The sequence below is a fragment of the Glycine soja genome, chromosome 7 (genome assembly GCF_004193775.1).
Source record: "Glycine soja cultivar W05 chromosome 7, ASM419377v2, whole genome shotgun sequence".
Taxonomy (NCBI): domain Eukaryota; kingdom Viridiplantae; phylum Streptophyta; class Magnoliopsida; order Fabales; family Fabaceae; genus Glycine; species Glycine soja.
In genome coordinates this window covers 34,398,970-34,420,295 of record NC_041008.1, presented here as the reverse complement: position 1 = coordinate 34,420,295, position 21,326 = coordinate 34,398,970, and the positions used below count along the sequence as shown (strand labels likewise).

Below are 21,326 nucleotides of genomic sequence, written 5' to 3'. Positions count from 1 at the left end.
CCCCCCCATGGTTTGAGAGATATGTGCCTGATCAGATTGAGGTTATTGGTTCTCAATGAGTATCGGAGTGGAGTTATTGAGATTTTCATTGAGAGTGTATGCCACATTGGGTGGTGTATAGTTGGGAGGCAAGCCATATGATGGGAAGGCGTGCTCGTTTTGAATTTGCACATCATGGGGTCGTCCGTACTTCCCAAATCTTTGCCTACCATATTTGAGGTTGGATGATTCATTTGCTTGAGGCCAGATGGGAGCATCGGGTTCACCTTAGCGACAGCGCTAATAGCGGCAACTATAACCGCATTGGCTTCCATTATCTTCTTCATGCTCATCATGGCCTCCATCATTGTGGCCATTTGCTCTTTCATGGCCTCCATGTCGGCCTTCATCTTCTCTTGCACCTCCTCTGCTTCACCCATTACTCTAGCTCTAGCACGAGTTCGGTAAGGGCGCCGTAAAGCGTGTCCTTTTCTTTTTGATAACAATGATTAAGTTCATTTTATTTTATTTTTCAAGGAAAGAATGCAATGAGCAATGCAACCAATGAAAACCATGGATGTATGCGAATGATGTACAGTTGAAGTATTGCGAATTTTTACGTAGGATATGGGGTTGAATCAATTTAGATTTTCAACATGATCCATGACATCTTTGTCAAGGTGAAACTGGAAGTAACAAGGACATCAACAATCCTAACTATGTTTGGCAATAGACGAAGCAGTGATGTGACTCGATTCATCTTTTGCCCCAATTTTGCAAGACGGTTACTTCCATATTTCAACTTGACTTGATGAACCTTTTTGTAAAAGCATGAGCTTGGTTCAACCCTATAATCCAAGGAATGGCAATTCTGATCGCCAATACTTCAACAACATCTCATAGGGATGAATGACTCGGGCATACTTTAAGCTATGCATGGAAAATGTAATTATGAAATTGAGATGCCCGAAGAAACACCATTTCCTAGTTAACCATGCATTAGGTACCATGTTCAATTATTTTGTTTTTAAGTGAAACGGGTTTATGATCCCAACATGGTTGGCTCGTGGTGCCTAACACATGAAACTAAGAATGTAGTGTGAAGTTTCACGCTTCCCCCTTCTTTGTTTTTGTTTTGTAGAGGAAAACACAAGGATGAGCAAACATGAAAACAAATGGTATGCAATTTTGCAGATCAAAAAGTTTGTTGAACGCATATGCATGATGATGCCATGACTCATGCAAAATGTGAGGCTGGAATATGATAACGGACAAATGCAGGATATGTCCATTATGATGTTATGAAGAGATGCTTATGCGATGCATGATATGAATGCATTTTATGGACACGAGAGCCCGGAAAATTATCTCTTCTTACTCGCGCATTTGGGGGCGCAGTGCCCCATGTGTACAATTAAGAAGGTGATATGGACCTTCCGGCTTCCCGTGACAAAGGACGAGACCAACATACAATGCATGCTAGAGATAAAATGTAGGAGTGATTTGATTTGCACAAGCTTTTTGGAGTAGAAACATGGGACCAACTCATTTTATTTCAAAAAAAGGAAGTCGTATCTAGTCAAGGTCTGAGAGACCATACAAGTTTCCTAACGATTTCTAATTATGTGGGCCATTAAGTCTATCATATGCTGACAATAGCCGAGAAGCCCATGAATCTCTTCGGGGGTGGAGTAGGTGTCTGCCATTGCCTTGGCGTTGGCTAACAAGCGGGGAAGTTCTTGACTCCCGTTCAAGGTAAGAGCAAACCGGTCCATCCACATGGTTGCCTCTTGGTGTAAAGAGTCGATCACCCTTCCTCTAGCCTCTTTTTCCGCGTATACTTGGGCATATTCGTCCGCAATCCTATGCTCGTGGGCCGCGGCTAGACCTAACTCTTCTTGGTACTTGGCGATGATAGCTAGCATGTTGGTCTCCGTCTCGCATAAACGCTGAGACAAGCTTCTTTTGGACCTTGAACAGGCAACTAACTCCTCTTTCAAAACCATGCTATGTGCTCGCGACTGGTCCCTTTCTTCCTTTCGCAACTTGAGTTCACTATTGCTACCCCATAGAGCTCCGCGAAATTTGTTCCGGCCATACTCTTCCTTGCGAGCTCTCTTGGTCTCTTGTTCAAGGGCTCGTGCGGTAATTGCATTCTCTTCCCGTAACCCGGCACACTCCTTCCGAACGTGTGTAGCGGCCAACTTGAACTTCTCCTTGGCAAGCTTTGCCTTTCCTAACTCGCTTTTGAGAGCTTGGACTTCTTCGTCCTCTTCCGATGCTTCAAAACTCTCTTTGCTGACGACTTTTAACTTGGCGAGCCAATCTAAACCTCGTATATGAACTTTCAGCCATTCATGGTACCCACCAATGATGCCATTACGAATGCCTCTAAGCTCTTGATCTTTCTTTAACGGGGTTTCCCACGCCTTATGGATTCTTTGTATAGTCTTGGAATTTTGTGCGCCGAAATCCCTCACAAGGAAAGGAGACATGCTTTCTCCCGTCGGTGCTCCCCTCATGGGGTACCCTAGTTGTCTTATAGCGAGCGCGGGATTGTAGTTAATACAACCCCTCGTTCCTACCAGCGGAATGTTTGGGTATCTTCCACATGAGAAAAGGACTCCTTCTTTTCCTTCCTTCCATCGGGGGAACCAACTGATTGTTCTACCTCCTATCCCGGCCAAGAGCTGGTCCCAATCTATTCTCCTCTTTTCAGTGCACGAGCGATGGCTCAGGTGCGGACATGGATGTCTTGTGTCTTGTCGGAACAAGTGCGAAATCAACCAAACACAGAGGGCGGATAAGCAACAGATGATCCGTGCGCTACTCTTTTCGCACCTTCGGTCAAATGTGTCAAACAGATCTGCCAAGACAGCTACCACCGGACTTTCCTTGCTATGGTGGTAGGCAAGGAAAGCGTCGATTGCTGCTAGGTCTACCAAACCATCCACGTTTGGAAAGAGGACGACCCCAAAAATTAGCAAAGCTAACACATCCATAAACGGGACCCAGTCTCCTTGATTGGCCATACCCCTCGCCTTGTCTTCTAGGTAATTCTGTGGTAGGCCCGCTATGCCGTTCCGAGTCTGTTTTATGCGGTCCAAACCTCTTGCTGAATCCTTGACCACAGTTGCAATTCTGCTCAAAGAGGGGAGACATCCGGAGGAAAGATATGGTTTTCTTCCCCCGAGAGGACATCCTAGAATTTCCTCAAATTCTTCAATGGTTGGTACTAATTGGAAGTCCCCGAATGTGAAGCACCTCAAAGGCTGGTCGTAGTATTGGGTAAGTGATGCAATGGCTTCTATGGACACCTCTGCTATGGTCAACCCTAAGATCTTTCCGTAAGTCTTGCGGAAGGCTTGCATTTGGAGGGGTTCCATCAACCGCCCTAATTCCTTGATGTTGGTGGTATCTGGGCTTTTGACCTTGACTTGGTAGAACCTCTTGCCGGTTTGATTTGTTCCCATGCTTACTAAAGTGAGACAAAAGCTGGTGCAAATCAAAACTCCGATATCTCATGGGTGGGATGGATGCATGCATGATGGAATGCATATGACACAGATGCAATCTAGGAATGCGGGGGTCCGGGGAATTTGTCCCCTTCTTAGATACGACGTCTAGGGGTAGCGAAATGCCCCAACGCACGTTTTTAAGAAGGCGACACGGACCCTCCGTTGGTTTGTTTACAGTAGGGATCAAGACAGAACCCATATGCAATGCCTATGCAAACGACACAATGCGGTAATGTGCACAGTATGACAATATTTACCGAACATAAGCAAAAGGGTATATGATACTCATGCATGGCAGCGTGAAAAATGGCACCCAGCGTGTTTGCTTCGTGCCCCTATTTAAGGGATCTATAAGGGAGAGAACTAACTAGGCTTTTAGCAATAATCCCCAAGGTAGTTATATCTCTCTTGATGGTTTCTAGAGGTATCATCCCCTTTGAAGAACATATTGTAGCAGTAGGGACTACTAGCAACAATAGGTTTTCAAAGAGAAAAGCTCTAGATGAGGGTTCACTGTAATCAAGCAAGTCGGAGACCTAGCATGATCACAGATTCACCTCCACTCCTTATGTTCCCACGAACCCGGGTATAGGGCCCTTTTTTCACTCACAGTGTGTGCAAATAGTGTTGGTGTTTGTGTGCATCAAATGAATAAATATTTACCTCATGCATACATTTTAAAACGCACTAGAAGCAACAAAGAGTTTATATACACAAGAACATAATGTAGGGAAACCAACAAAGGAGTAAGTCATGGTAAAGCATTTGCACAAGATTAAATGGCCTAACTCTCTAAAAAAAGTCCCCAGTGGAGTCGCCAACTGTCGCAACCTACCCTTCGGCGGGAGGGCGACGCGTGACTCGCGGGATGCGTGTTCCACGAAAGGAATACGCGCGGAGTCGCCACCAACGTTTATTTGAGGAAGACGTCGGAAAAACCGGAAAAGACGCGATCTACGAACTTTTAAGTGAAAGGTTCGGGAGTTGTATTTACGCGCGGGGAAGGTATTAGCACCCCACACGTCCGTCCCAAGGGACGGCAGCCTTTAATCGAATGTGCAAACATGACTTTGATTTTTATGTTCCCTTTTATGTTCTTATATCCTTTATACCCTTTTTATATTTTTCTTTTTTGTGGTCGACAAGGGTGTTTCCCTTTGCTCCTACGTATTCCTCAATTTGTGATGAGGAAATCAGACCTACGTAGTTCTTTCGGAACAAAGTGTTTGGTTTAAGTTTGTTTTTTGTCTTTTTTGCAAAATATGTTTTTTATTTGAACAAAAGGTCATTTAAGGTGTTGGACCATTAAACGGTCTTTTGATTTTGAAAGGAGAGAAACGTTAAGGTGTTGGACCATTAACGATCTCTTGTTTTTGAAAGGAGAGAAACGTTAAGGCATTGGACCATTAACGACCTCTTGTTTTTGAAAGGAGAGAAACGTTAAGGCATTGGACCATTAACGACCTCTTGTTTTTGAAAGGAGAGAAACGTTAAGGCATTGGACCATTAACGATCTTTTGGGGTGGTCGACAAAAGCGGGGCTTTTGCTCCTACGTATCCTCAATTGCGATGAGGAAATCAGACCTACGTAGTTCTTGCCTTTTGTCAAGTGATTCTTTTTTACTTAAGTGGTGATCATTTTAAGGCGCTGGACCTTAAAAATGATCCATTTTACTTAGTGAGGAAATGAAATGACAAACTTCAAAAGCCTATTTTTGTGGACGAGCTTGACTAGGCGAGTTGATTTTAGCCTTAGTTTCACTTTAGTTATTAATCAATTCGATTAAGAATGAGGAATCCCAAAGAGAAAACGTCCGATTGATTTTCCGCTTTATTTTACTAAAAAGATATTTTTTGATTATTTATATTATTTTTTACCTCTTTTTGATTTCCAACGTGGTTACGGCACAACCGAACGGTCGGAATTTATTTTGACCGAAGTTAATGGATAATACAATTCAAACGTTCGGTGGAAATTTATTCTATTTTTAAGTTAAGCGAGAAATGACTTAAGTAAAATGGCTTAAGCATGTCAACAGGGGGTATAAAAAGTAAACAAAATGAGAATAAAAATGCACGAAACACAATGTGGACCACTACGGGCACATAGAATGAATCGAAAAGCTTGGTTCGAGGTACTTACCCGTTGAAGATCGAAGAACGATGAAGAACGAATGAAGAACGTCGAAGAACGGTTGAAATCTTTGCGAAATTCCTCACGGAAAACGTTACGGAAACGTTTCGGAAGCGCCTCGGCTTAGATTTTCTTCACGGAAACAATTTTTCCAAGCAAATTCGAAAGAGAGAGAAGTGCCTAAGGGGCTGAACCCCTTCCTTCTTCACTTCCTCCCCTATTTATAGCAAAATAGGGGAGGTGGTTGCCGCCCAGCTCGCCCAGGCGAGCAGGGTTGCTTCCTCCAGAAGCAACCGCCTTCTGGAGGAATATTCCGGAGGGCCCAAGTGGGCCTGGGTGCTATTTGCACCCCCATTTTTACTAAGTACACCCCCCTCTGCTGTTTTTTGGTGATTCTTTTTTCGTAAAGTTACGGAAACTTACGAATTTCGTAACGATACTTGTTTTCTTTCCGTAATGTTACGGAACCTTGCGGATTACATAATCATCCCCTTTTTGACTTACGGAATGTTACGGAACCTCACTTAATTATGCAACGATGCTTCCATTTGATTTCCGGTGTGTCACGGAAACTTACGGATTGTGCATCAATATTTTTTTGGTTTTTCGGCATGTCCTGGAATTTCACAAATTGCCTAATGATGGGTGCCAAGCACCTCACGAGGACCAAAGAATGGTCGCACGTCATCGAGCAAAGGTCCCCGGACGAAATTAGGGTATGACAACCCCATTGCCACATCATATAGTCACACTTTGTGCATGTCCTTCATGCTTTACATGCCTCATGACACCTAAGAACACTTAGTGGAGAATCTTGGAATTGATCTTGGATTAGTGGGCTGAACCATAACTAAAACTCACTAATCATAATTAGTGAAATTTTGGCTCCACAAATTCAATTTCAAATTCAAGTGAAATTTGAATTGAAATTCAAATTTCCCTCCAATTTTTTGTGACACTTAGGCTATAAATAGATGTCATGTGTGTGTATTTTTTCAACTTTGATCATTTGAAAATTAAACTTCAGATTTCAGAGCTCTTATAGAGCACAAAATTTCGTGCTCTTCTCTTCCTCTCCATTCATTCATCTCCTTCTTCCTCCAAGCTCTTATCCATGGCCTCCTATGGTGGTGAGCTTCTCCTAGACTATCTTCTCCTTGAAGTGGCGTCTCCTCTCTCTCTTCCTTTCTCCATTCCACTGTGATTCATCTTCTAAGAAGCAAAGGAATCCATTGATGAAGAAGATCCTAGGCCTACAAGCTCCAATGGAGCTTACATCAAGTCGTAATCAGAGCACAAGAGCTTCAAGTAGGTGCTCCTTAAACCTCCATTAATTTTTTGCTTTACCTTCTCTTCCATTGTTGTTTCTTCATTTCTTCTTCATGTATCTCCTCACATGTCTTGTGCTAAATGTTGTTAACATGATTCTTTAGAGTTTCCACTGATTAAACTTACTGTAGAAGCTAGATTTGATTTTCTATGGTTCAAATTTCTTGTTCTTGTTCTTGAACCATGAATTGTGTTGAGTTTAGGTTCTTTTGAGTTTTTTCTTGTTATTTTTTGTGGCTGAAACCTAAACCATAAAATTCTTACAATAATATTAAAGTAGAAGAAAACCTCAAAAATCTAGATTGACTTGTTCACCTATTGTAGTTTTGTCATAGAAGTCATGTCTAGTCATGAAACTTGTCACATAAGATTTCTTATGTTGTGCTGAATTTTATTTTTCTTGTTTCTTTGTCTAACTCATTTGTTCATGAGTGTATGAAATTCTCTTAGCCTATTATTTGATTTGAGTCAAATCTTTCATGTTAATTAGTCCTTAACATGTTCATGAAAAATTCTTAGAGAGTCTTTGATTGTGAACCTTTTCTTGAACTTTTAGGTTTCCTTATGATTGTGTCTATTGTGAATTTGAGTTTTGGTGATTGAATTGCTGGCTGAAATGTTGATCCTAAGTGAATATTGAACTTCTAAAACTATAGTAAACAATCCTAGTGAATTCAACATACATAGGAAGGTTGAAAGTAAGCCCAATGCAATCAATATACCATGCTTAAAAAAAATCACTGGTGTTGGCAACTTGGACATACAAAGTTGTAAAAATTACTAAGAATTGGTTACTTTGAATTTTGAGCTGAAATTTTTACAGAATTTGCTAGATATCTGGAAAAAAAAGTTATAAGAAATGAACCAAGTGATTTGGATAAAAGGAAAAAATACTAAAAATCACACAAGTTGGCAGAAAAATCAGTATCCAAGAAAAAATAAGTGAAAGGGAAGTGTGCTTGTTATTTTGGCTCAAAATTTGTTCTATAACTGGTGCCTATTTTATACCAATCCTAGTTCTGAAATTTCAATTGAAAATTATTGTGAAAACAAGTGCCAAAACTAGAGGTTTCTTGAGTCTTTTTTTTTTAGTTTTTCTACTCTACTCTAGAGCCATTCTAGGTTTCTCTTTGAGTCCTACCTTCCTTTTATGTGCTTTTCATTGCTTTAATTGTTGAATCATCCTTGAAAATTTTTCTTGTCAAAACTCTTTTGGTTTAGCTTTCATCTCATTTTTTGGTCTTTGGTTATTGCTTGTCTCTTTGTTTCCTTGTTTGTGAGTTGCCATATAGGGAATTGGAAAGGAGGATTGGTGTCATCCCTTGAAGAATTTGAGTCAAGAAGCAAGGGGCCAACCACCTTAAGAGCTATTGGAATAAGAAGCACTCAAAATTGAGTGAAACACAAAAGAGAGAATACCCACCAAAATTGAGGACTTCTTCTTTTTTTTGTAATTTGTATTTGGCAATTTTCTTTACTTTCAAACTTTGTAACAAAAAGGCCTTTCATTGGAAGTAAGTTGGGAGCCTCCAATAGGTCACCCTACTTCCATTTGAGTGTAATAATTTTAGGCAATTTTCCCTTAGGATAGTGAGTGTTTGTTGTGAACCTTAAACGAGGTCATCCAAACACTCTTAGGATCCGCCTAGTTTGTATTTCTTGCACTTCAATTTCTTGCTTACTTTCATAGCTTATTTCCTTTACCCTCCATTGTCAAACCGCTTAGATAGCTTGCCTTATACCAATTATTTTTTACCTTATCTTTCACACCTCTTTTAGTGTTTATTTTGGCTAGTTTCAACCATAGTTTCTTTTACCTTTTTTTCAAACCCCCAACAAGAAAGAACCATAACTTAGGAACCAACATGAGTCTTCATTCTTCATCTAGTGTTAATGGTGAGGGTTATACTCCTAAAGACCCCTTGTATAATATATTAGATGAGTTGAGATCCCATAAGTTGTGGAAAGAAAAACAAGAGAGAAAAGAAAAAGCTAAAAAAATAGTCGAAGAAATAATTCAAGATGAAAGAGAGAAAATAAGAGAGGAAGAAAGAAGAAAAATAATGAAAGAAATGAAAAGAGAAAAACATGCCTCCTATAATAGTCATGACTCTTGCAAGAGTTTAAGTGAAGAACTTAGCGACTATTATAGAGGGAGCCATAGTTCAAATACTAAAACATCACTCCCAAAGAAAAGAAAAGGATTGAAGGCCTCAAGAGGTTAACATTAGCCTTCCATATTGACATGGAAAAGATAATGTTGAGGCCTACTTAGATTGGGAAATGAAGGTTGAACAACTCTTTGCTTGCCATCATATTAGTGAAGAGAGAAAAGTTCCATTGGCTACCCTTAGCTTTCAAGGGTATGCCCTCTATTGGTGGACTTCCCTTTTTAGGGAACGAAGGATTCATGGGGATCCTCCAGTAGAGTATTGGAATTATCTTAAGAGAGCCCTTAGGAAGAGGCACATTCCCTCCTACTATAAACGAGAGCTTATGGACAAACGCCAAAGGCTTAGACAACGGAGTATGAGTGTTGAAGAATATAGACAACAAATGGAACTACTCTTTTTAAGAGCTGGACTTAGGGAAGAGGAAAGAACAAGCATAACTAGGTTCCTTAGTGGGCTTAATATGGAAGTGAGGAATAAGGTTGAACTCCTTGCATATAGGGACCTAGATGAGCTAGTCCAACTTTGTATAAGAGTGGAGCAACAACTTAAAAGAAAGCCTTCTTCAAAATCTTATGGCTTTCACTCTTATCCAAGGAAGGACCAAGCCCAAGGAATTTTGGGGGCTGCACCTTCAAAACCCAAGGAAGATAAGGGTAAGACCATAGAGAAATCCACCCCTAAGACTAGTTCCCAAGAAAGGACTAGCAACATTAAATGCTTCAAATGTCTTGGGAGAGGTCACATTGCCTCTCAATGCCCCACAAAGAAAACATTGATTATGAGGGGTCAAGACATTTATAGTAGTCAAGAGGAGACTACTTCTTCCCCTTCCTCTAGTGGAAGTGAAGATAAAGTAAGGGGTGAAGAGTCTAGTAAGGAAGTCTACCCCCATGAAGAAGGTGACCTCTTAATGGTTAGAAGGCTCCTAGGAGGTCAATCTTGTGGTCTATCTCAATCCCAAAGAGAGAACATCTTTCATACAAGATGCAAAATTTTAGATAAAGCTTGTTCTCTCATTGTAGATAGTGGGTCTTGTTGCAATTGTTGTAGCATAAGATTAGTTTCGAAGTTGAACCTCACTATCATTTCCCACCCAAAACCTTATAAACTTCAATGGCTCAATGAACAAGGGGAAATGATAGTTAACCAACAAGTGAAGGTACCTTTCTCCATTGGGACATATAAGGATGAAGTTAATTGTGATATAGTTTCCATGGAGGTAGGGCATATTCTTTTAGGAAGGCCATGGCAATTTGATAGGAAGATTATTTACAATGGCCTAAATAATGAGTTTACCCTCACCCATCTTGGAACTAAATTTGTGTTGCATCCTCAAACACCTTCACAGGTGGCCAAGGATCAACTAACTATGAAAGATAAGAGGGATGAGGAAGAAGAACTAGAAAACCAAAATAAAAAGAAGGATATTAAGGTCTTGTCTTTAAAGGCCAAGGGGAAGGAAAAAGAGGAAAAGGATTCCTCCAAGAAGATTGTTAAGAAGGAAAATCATTTTGCAACAAAATGTGATATCAAAAGAGCACTCCTTCTTAAACAATCTTTCTACCTTCTCCTATCAAGGGAAACATCCCTTAGCATCGCCATACCTCTTGAGCTTGAGGTTATTCCTCAAGTAAAGGAGTTGTTGGATGAGGGTTTGGTTTGTAAGAGCTTAAATCCTTGTGCTTTGTTGGTACCCAAAATAAGTATTATGAGGCACCAAATCCCTATGATAGGTGGTATGATGAATGTGTTGAGTGGTTCAACCCTCTTTTGTAAAATCACTCATGCACCCAACATCTTCATGATTTGTGTACATAGGGACTCATTAGGTAGGTTTGTTCTTATTTTTTGTTTCAATACAAACGTAGGTGCTCATATGGGACACCTTAGGTTTGTCATAATTTTTTGTAGGAATAATCAACATGAAAATAAAGAAAAAGGTATGTTTTATTCCATTACTTTCCTTAACTTTTTAAATAGTGATCAAGGGTTTCCCATGGACCCTGAGAGAATAAAGGTCATTCCTGAGTGGCCTACTCCACCATGTATAAGGGAAATTTGGAGCTTCAATGACTTAACAAACTTTTACAAAAGGTGTTGAGGAAAGAATCCCTGAGTTTCAAGAATCTATGGATTTGAGGTCAAATCCTTTTCAAGGGGGAGGGAATGATGCAATCCTACCCACCAAGGGCATTGGATAGAAGACTCCAAGAAGATTGGTCCAGAGATGCAAGAGAAGGCCCTAAGGTTCTCATGAGACTTAGGGTAGATTTTGGGCGCATGGGCTAAGTATGAGCCCACTTATCTTTGTACATATTAGATTAAGGTTTCATTATTTTTGGACCTTGTATTTAGGGCTTCATAATGTAGGTAAGGTACCCTAGAAATATAGGATTTTTCAGCCCTTGTATTTTAGGACACCTAGACTAGTTTTTGTATTAGGGGTAGTTTTGTAATTTCACATGCACTAAGTGAATATTTGATGTGTGCGTTGAGAAATAAATTTATTTGAATTGGTAGAAGCCTAATCCAATTAAATTTTAGAGGGGGAGGTGAACATTTGCTTACTACACCCCATTGCCACATCATATAGTCACACTTTGTGCATGTCCTTTATGCTTTACATGCCTCATGACACATAAGCACACTTAGTGAAGAATCTTGGAATTGATCTTGGATTAGAGGGCTGAACCATAACTAAAATTCACTAATCATAATTAGTGAAATTTTAGCTCCAAAGTTTGGCTCCACAAATTCAATTTCAAATTCAAGTGAAATTTGAATTGAAATTCAAATTTCCCTCCAATTTTTTGTGACACTTAATCTATAAATAGAGGTCATGTATGTGCATTTTTTCAACTTTGATCATTTGAAAATTAAACTTCATATTTCAGAGCTCTTTTAGAGCATAAAATTTCGTGCTCTTCTCTTCCTCCCCCTTCATTCATCTCCTTCTTCCTCCAAGCTCTTATCCATGGCCTCCTATGTAGAAGCAAGCTTCAGGATGATGAATCAAGTTGATTCAAGTAGTTTTGATGATAACAAAGATGATGACAAAAAGCCCAAGAGAATGATTTCAAGATTGAGTCAACAATTTCAAAGATCAAGATTAATTTCAAGATTCATGAGAAGAAAAATCATGATTCGAGAATCAAGAGAAGTTTGATTTCAAGATTCAAGAGAAGTTGATTTCAAGATTCAAGAAAAGATGAATTCAAGTTTCAAGAGAAGAAATCAAGAAGACTTCACAAGGGAAGTATTGAAAAGATTTTTCAAAAAACAAACATAGCACAGTTTTATTTTTCAAAAGAGTTTTCACAAAATTTTCTAAGTTACCAGAGTTTTTACTCTCTGGTAAGTAATCGATTACCAGTGGCAAAGTTTGTTTTCAAAAAGCTTTCAACTGAATTTACAACGTTCCAATTAATTTCAAAATGGTGTAATCGATTACAATATATTGGTAATCGATTACCAGTGTGTTTGAACGTTGAAATTCAAATTCAATTGTGAATAGTCACATCCATTCAAGCATCATACAAATCCCATAAGCAAGACCCAAAAAAATCACAAGATACATCAGTTGGAAAAACAACTAGATGCCAAACAGAAGTTGGAAATGAAAATTGATGTTGGATGTAACAATGATTTTCTTAACTTTTGATTCTAAGTGATTCAGAATAACAAGACGAAATAAATTTTATTTTGATGAGAATATAAATAAATGAATCGGTGATGCTTGGTGTGTTTTAGTGGGTGATTCCTGTAAATTAAGTTATGGTTAGATGAAGTGTCACATTTTTCTTAAATGATGTAATTAAGTGCTTGAATAAAAAATACAAAAGGAAACTAAACTTAAAAATCATTATATTTAATAAGCTCACATAAATCACCATTAATATCTATGTATTTTATGTGTTATTAGAGTACATTGTGCTTATTGGGCCTTTGGTGGGCTTATGAACATGTAACTTGGGGTGTGAATATAGGAAGTGAGTATTAACTTAGGAGAAGTATGATACGGGATATTCTTGTAAGTAAGTCAAGAGAGGGATGGGTAGTTAGAATAACATAATAACAAACCTTCCCAAGGGGGAAGCGGTGAGACATAAATAGAGGTTGATTCCTCTAATTCAGGGGATCAGAATTTGTAAACACTCTTGTATCTCAATTTCCTTTCTAATAAGATTCGGAGGTCATTCTTTCATTTGCGTCCCTACTCTTCTCTGTAATTCTTCGAGTCTCATCCTAGAATTACATTAACAAGTGGTATCAGCCTGTAGCCTTCCAAGCGTGACCAGCCATGGCGGATGCTACACGGAATCGTGTTCTTGAGCGTGAAATTGAAGATCGCGTGGAGAATCGTCTCAGTTCCAAGATTGATGAAAGATTCATGGAGATGGTAGCTTCGATGCAACAAACTCTTCACGATTCCCTAACACAGTCGTTCGCCTTGTCGATATCGCAGCAAATGCAGAACCTTCTACACAATAACAGTAAGGGCAAAACTCATTCTCCAACGAGGGGGAAGCCCAATTTGAGATGAGAGATCTTCTTATTCTTGCGGAACACGTCTAGCTAGAATTGATTTTCCGTGTTTCTTTGGTAATGATGTTAAACAATGGTTAATCCAATGTGATACGTTCTTCTCTATTGATAATACACCTGAGGAGTTTAAGGTAAGGTTAGCGGTGGTACATTTTGAAGGGAAAGCCATTCAATGGCATAGCTCTTATGTGAAATCTGTAGGATTGCAGAACTTACCACCTTGGTCAGAATATACAAGGATTTTAATTGAAAGGTTTGGCGAAGTATGTGATGATCCTATGGCTGAATTGATGCAATTGAGGCAGAAGGGATTGATAGTGGAGTACCATGAAGCTTTTGATGCTATTGTAGCTCGTTTGGATTTGAGTGAAGAGCATAGGCTGAGTTGCTTTTTGGGGGGGGCTTAAACAAGAAGTCCAGATGCTTGTTCAAATGTTTCAACCAAATTCTGTCTGACGGGCCTTCATATTAGCAAAAATGCATGAGGCAGCAACTGTGCATGGTTCTGTTACAAAATCTTGGAATAAATAGTCTAAACCTAAGGCTTCTTCTAAACCACCATTGTTACCTACACCTCCTAAAACTATTTCCAAGACACAAGATATCCCCAAAAGAAAACAGCAAGCCTCTAAAACTTTAACCCCTGCGTATATGAGTGATAGAAGAGCAAAAGGGTTATGTTATTTTTGTGATGAACCCTTTACGCCTGAGCATGGTTTGAGTCATAAAACACTACAGTTGCATGTGATGGAAGTGGATGAGTTACAGGAGGGTGCAGAGGAAGAAGTGTCGCTTGAAAACTCAACGGGGTCCAGCTCTATAGATCCTCAAATTTTTGTCCATGCCCTCATGGGAATTGCCAATTTCCACACCATGCGTGTGACAGGCTACCACCAAAAGAAGCCTCTCCATGTGTTGATTGACAATGGGAGTACCCATAATTTTCTGGACATTGAGGTGGCCAAGAGATTGGGTTGCAAAAGTAATGCTTTTGATTCCTTGAGTATGGTGGTTGCTGATGGTACACAGTTAAACGTGTTTGTTGTCGTTAGAGGATTCCAATGGGGAATTCAGCAAACCAAATTCACTTCTGATATGTTACTCATTCCATTGGGATGCTGTGATTTGGTCTTGGGAGTGGAGTGGCTGGTTTTCTTGGGTGATATTGTATGGAATTTTAATAAGTTGCAGATGGAGTTCTATGTTAAGGGAAGGAGACATGTGTTAAGAGGGGCCTCTACTGGATTAAAAACAGTTAAGAGGCAACAATTGGGGAAGGCTATGTCAACTGGTGTTCATTTGTCAATTTTGCAAGTATGTGATGGACAAAGGGGTTTTTTGAACTCATTTACAACTCAAGCTGTTGATAAAGAAGTCCCTCCTACTCTTGCCAAGTTATTGGATGAGTTCTCTTATTTATTTCAAGAACCTAGTGGGTTACCTCCTCGCAGACCTGGTCATGACCATCGAATTCCACTAGTTCAAGGTGTTGGTCCTATCAGTAAGAGACCATACAGGTATGCTAAATAGCTTAAAGATGTGATTGATAAGCTGGTGTAGGAATCTTTGTCGACTAGTATAATTCAAAATAGCAGTAGTCCTTTGGCAAGCCCAGTAGTCTTGGTGGGTAAAAAAGACGAATCATGGAGGTTATGTGTGGATTATAGGGATCTTAACAAGCATACAGTTAGAACAAGTTTCCAATTCCTTTAGTAGATGATCTATTGGATGAATTGGCAGGTTCTAGCATTTTCTCCAAAATCGATTTGCGGTCAAGATATAATCAAGTGAGAATGGATCCTGCTGATGTGTATAAGACTGCTTTTAAGACTCATGCTGGGCATTTTGAATACTTAGTGATGCCCTTTGGTCTCACTAATGCACCTGCAACATTTGAAGGGCTTATGAACTTAGTTTTTAAGGAGTTTTTGAGGAAGTTTATGCTAGTGTTCTTTGATGACATTTTGGTTTATAGATGTTCATTGGAAGACCATTTGCTGCATTTACACAAAGTTTTGGCAACTATGAGGGCGAATTCCTTGTTTGCTAAGAGGAGTAAGTGTTATTTTGGGGTTTCTAAAGTAGAGTACCTTGGCCACTTCATTTCTAAGGAGGGGGTATCAACTGATCCAGCTAAAGTGCTTGCAATAGAATAGTGGCCACTACCTAAAACCTTGAAACAATTTAGAAGCTTCCTGGGGTTAGTTGGATATTATAGAAGGTTTGTCAAGGGATATGGTGGCATTGCTAAACCATTAACTAACATGCTTAAAAAATATAACTTTATCTGGTCCGATGCAGCGAAACTGGCTTTTCAGCAATTGAAGAAGAAGCTTACTGAGACTCCAGTTTTGGCTTTACCCGACTGTTCAAAAACCTTTGTGGTAGAGGTGGATGCTTCAGGTTTGGGAATTGGAGCAGTCTTGATGCAAGATCACCACTCTATAGCTTACATAAGTAGACATTTGAATCACCAACAATAGTCTTACTCTACTTATGAAAAGGAGTTACTAGTTGTGGTTATGGTTGTCCAAAAATGGAGACATTATTTACTGAATACTCATTTTATCATCAAAACTGATCATCGAAGCTTGAAATTCATTTTGGATAAAAAATGGACTACGGCATTTCAGCAAAGGTGGTTGGTGAAATTAATGGAGTTTGATTTTTCAATTGAGTATAAGCAGGGACATGATAATGTAGCTGCTGATGCCTTGTCACGAGTGGAACCAGTTGCTTGTCAAGCTCTCGCGGTTCATCAGGTGGTTTCTGAATTGGTGATAAAGATTAAAGCCTCTTGGGATTCAGATCCTGCAATTCAGAGGTTGATTTCAGAATTACAAGCAAACTCTGGTTCTCACAAACATTATTCTTGGAAGGATGGGGAGTTAATGAAGAAAGGAAGACTAGTTGTGGGTAGAGATGATGCTTTAAGACAGGATATTCTTCTGCATTTTCATGCTTCTGCCGCTGCTGGTCACTCGGGACGAAATGCAACCTTACAAAGGCTCAAATCTGTGGTCTATTGGAAAGGGATGAGTAAAGATGTTAGAGCTTTTGTTTAGAAATGCAGTGTATGTCAGAAGTGTAAATATGAGACCAAGGCTTCTCCTGGATTGCTGCAACCATTGCCTATTCTGGATCTGATTTGGCAGCACATTACCATGGATTTTATAGAAGGCTTGCCTAGTTCCTTTGGTAAGCAGGTGATTTTTGTAGTAGTTGATAGGTTGAGCAAGGCAGCCCACTTTATGGCTCTTTCTCATCCTTATTCTGCTGCTGATGTTGCTCAATCCTTCCTTGATCATGTATTCAAGTTGCATGGATTTCAAAATTCTATCACCAGTGACAGAGATTCAATATTTCTCAGTCAGTTTTGGCAGGACCTTATGGCTTTTCAGGGTGTTCAGGTCCAGCTCTTCACAGCTTATCACCCTCAGACAGACGGCCAAACAAAGATTGTTAACAAGTGTTTGGAAACATATTTGAGGTGTATGTGTGCAGATTCACCCTCTCAATGGTCTAAGTGGTTACCCCTAGCTGAATGGTGGTATAACACCACCTTTAACAGCTCTATTCGAGCTACTCCTTATGAAGTGTTGTATGGACAGCCGCCTCTTGTGAATCTTCCTTACTTAGCAGGAGCTTCTAAGATTGAGTTGGTGGATAGAAGCCTCTTGAGCAGGGAGGAGATGCTGAAACTCATTAAATTTCACATGATGGAAGATAAACATAGATCTGAGAGGCAGTTCAGTGTTAGCGATATGGTCTATGTTAAATTGCACCCTTATCGGAAAATTTTCATAGTCTCAGGTATTGGAACAGATTGGGGCTGATGCAATCCTCCCTAGAAAGGGACCAGTAGCTAGAGCCATGAGCAAGAGGCTCCAAGAAGATTGGGCTGGAGCTGCTGAAGAAGGCCCTAGGGTTCTCATGAATCTCTGGGTAGATTTCTGAGCCCGTGGGCCAAGGTTGGGTCCAATTATCTTTGTACATATTAGACTAGGATGTCATTATATTTTATCCTTGTATTTAGAGCTCCATACTATAGGTAGGGTACCCTAGAAATATATGATTTTTCAGCCCTTGTATTTTAGGGCACCTAGACTAGTTTTTGTATTAGGGGTAGTTTTGTAATTTCACATGCACTAAGTGAATATTTGATGTGTGTTGGGAAAAAAATTTAATTGAATTGGTAGAAGCCCAATCCAATTAAATTTTAGAGGGGAAGGTGAGCATTTGCTTACTACACCCCGTTGCCACATCATATAGTCACACTTTGTGCATGTCCTTCACGCTTTGCATGCCTCATGACACCTAAGCACACTTAGTGGAGAATCTTGGAATTGATCTTGGATTAGTGGGCTGAACCATAACTAAAATTCACTAATCATAATTAGTGAAATTTTGGCTCCAAAGTTTGGCTCCACAAATTCAATTTCAAATTCAAGTGAAATTTGAATTGAAATTCAAATTTCCCTCCAATTTTGTGTGACACTTAGGCTATAAATAGAGGTCATGTGTGTGCATTTTTTTCAACTTTGATCATTTGAATATTAAACTTCATATTTCAGAGCTCTTTTAGGGCACAAAATTTCGTGCTCTTCTCTTCCTCTCCCTTCATTCATCTCCTTCTTCCTCAAAACTCTTATTGATGGCCTCCTATGGTGGTAAGCTTCTTCTAGACTCATCTTCTCCTTGAAGTGGTGTCTCCTCTCTCGCTTTCTTCTCCATTCCGCTGCCATTCATCTTCCAAGAAGCAAAGGAATCCATTGATGAAGAAGATCCTAGGCCTACAAGCTCCAATGGAGCTTACATCATGTGGTATCAAGAGCATCTTCATCTAGGTGATGTTCTTTTGCTTCCTCTATCTTTTTGTTCGGTGAATTCTCGTTAATTCCTTGTTCTTCATCATATTCTCCATATATATCCTCCATTGTCTTGTGGTTTGGTGCTGTTTAGAGTATATTCAAAAAAATAAACCGATTAAATCTTAGATCTACACTTGTTCTTGCATTTCTATGGTTCAAATTTTGTAGATCTACTCTTGAATCATGTTTTTGTGTTGATTTTAGGTTCTATCATTTTTCATTAATAATATTCTTCTGCTGAACCTTAGAGCTAAATTTTATTCCAAAATATTGATTAGAAAAAAAAATACAAAAATCTAAGTGTAAATCACTTAATCCATGTTTTCTTAGAGTCATGTTTAGTCATAGTAATTGTCACATTATGTTCTAAGTTTGTGTTGAATTTTTATTTTGTTGATTGAATTCTATATACATTTGTTCATGTATTCTTGTCATTCTTAGTCTATCTTTTGAATTTTGAGTCTAATTCATGCATGTTATTTAGTTCATAACATGTTCTAAATCAATTCCTAGAAGTATTGTTGTTGAACTCTTTTTTTTTTGTTTTATAAGTTTCCTACATGATGCCTATGATGAAGTTGAGTTGTGATGTTGAGTTGTGGCTGGATTTTTGAATCAAATAAGTCTTAAGTTCTCTTGAATTGTGTTATTAAAGATAATTGAGCATAAGCAAACACAAATTGTAACTATCCAAGCCTTAAGCAACATAAACACTACTCTTGATTTCTAGGTTGAAATCGCTAGTGCTGGCAGCTTGAACATACAAACTTGTATAAATTATTGGGAATTGGTCACTACATGTCTTGAGCTGAACTTTTTACTGAATTTTCTAGACATCTGGGCCAAAATTATAAAAAAAGAACCAAGTGATTTGGATTAAATTATAAAATAATAAAAATCACACAAGTTGGCAGAAAAATCAATGTCCAGGAAAAAAAAGTGAAAGATAAGTGTACTTGTTGTTTTGGCTCAAAATTTGTTCTATAATTGGTGCCTATTTTATACCAATCCAAGTTTTGAAACTTCAATTGAAAATTATTGTGAAAACAAGTGCTAAAACTAGAGGTTTCTTGAGTCTTTTTTTCTTTCTTTTTTTAGTTTTTCTACTCTACTCTAGAGTCATTCTAGGTTTCTCTTTGAGTCCTAGCTTGCTTTTGTGTGCTTTTCATTGATTTAATTGTTGAATAATCCTTGAAAATTTGCCTTGTTAAAACTTTATTGGTTTAGCTTTCATTTCATTTTTTTTTTGTCTTTAGTTATTGTTTGTCTCTTTGTTTCCTTGCTTGTGAGTTGCCATATAGGGAATTGGAAAGGAGGATTGGTGCCATACCTTGAAGAATTTGAGTCAAGAAGCAAGGGGCCAACCACCTTAAGAGCTATTGGACTAAGAAGCACTCCAAATTGAGTGAAACACCAAACAGAGAATAGCCACCACAATTAAGGACTTTTTTTTGTAATTTTGTAATTGGCAATTTGTTTTGCTTTCAAATTTTGTAATAAAAAGGCCTTTTATTGGAAGTAAGTTGGGAGCCTCCAATAGGTCACCCTACTTCCATTTGTATGTAATAATTTTAGGCAATTTTCCCTTAGGATAGTGAGTGTTTTGTTGGGAACCTTAAATGAGATCATCCAGACACTCTTAGGATCCGCCTTGTTTGCATTTCTTGCACTTTAATTTCTTGCTTACTTTCATAGCTTATTTCCTTTACTCTCAATTGTCAAACCGCCTAGGTAGTTTGCCTTTTACCAATTAGTTTTTACCTTATCTTTCACACCTCTTTTAGTGTTTATTTTGGCTAGTTTCAACCATAGTTCACATACTAAACATCACTCCCAAAGAAGAGAAAAGGGTAGAAGGCCTCAAGAGGTTAACATTAGCCTCCCATATTTCCATGGAAAAGATAATGTTGAGGCCTACTTAGATTGTGAATGAAGGTTGAACAACTCTTTACTTGTCATTATATTAGCGAAGAGAGAAAAGTTCCATTGGCTACCCTTAGCTTTCAAGGGTATGCCCTCTATTGGTGGACTTCCCTAGTTAGGGAACGAAGGATTCATGGGGATCCTCTAGTAGAGTATTGAAATGATCTTAAGAGTGCCCTTTGGAAGAGGCACATTCCCTCCTACTATGAAAGGGAGCTTATGGACAAGCTCCAAAGGCTTAGACAAGGGAGTATGAGTGTTGACGAATATAGACAACAAATGGAACTACTCCTTTTAAGTGTTGGACTTAGGGAGGAGGAAAGAACAAGCATAGTTAGGTTCCTTAGTGGGCTTAATATGGAAGTGAGGGACAAGGTTGAACTCCTTCCATATAGGGACCTAGATGAGCTAGTCCAACTTTGTATAAGAGTGGAGCAACAACTTAAAAGAAAGCCTTCTTCAAAATGTTATGGCTCTCACTCTTATCCAAGGAAGGACCAAGGCCATGGAATTTTAGGTGCTGCACCTTCAAAACCCAAGGAAGATAAGGGTAAGACCATAGAGAAATACACCCCTAAGACTAGTTCCCAAGAAAGGACTAGCAACATTAAATGTTTCAAATGTCTTGGGAGAGGTCACATTGCCTCTCAATGCCCCACAAAGAAAACCTTGATCATGAGGGGTCAAGACATTTATAGTAGTCAAGAGGAGACTACTTCTTGCCCTTCCTCTAGTGGAAGTGAAGATGAAGTAATGGGTGAAGAGTCTATTGAGGAAGTCTACCCCCATGAAGAAGGTGACCCCTTAATGGTTAGAAGGCTCCTTGGAGGTCAATCTTGTGATCTTTCTCAAT

At 39.0% G+C, this 21,326-nt stretch overlaps 1 protein-coding gene across 1 annotated transcript; it reads left to right on the top strand.

Moving 5' to 3' along the window:
• The first annotated feature begins 14,330 nt into the window (after positions 1-14,330).
• Positions 14,331-16,162, top strand: LOC114420615. The gene is made up of 3 exons (XM_028386465.1): positions 14,331-15,180; positions 15,420-15,734; positions 15,981-16,162. Exons 1-3 carry the CDS (start codon positions 14,331-14,333, stop codon positions 16,160-16,162), a joined length of 1,347 nt encoding a protein of 448 aa, XP_028242266.1.
• Positions 16,163-21,326: the final 5,164 nt, after the last annotated feature.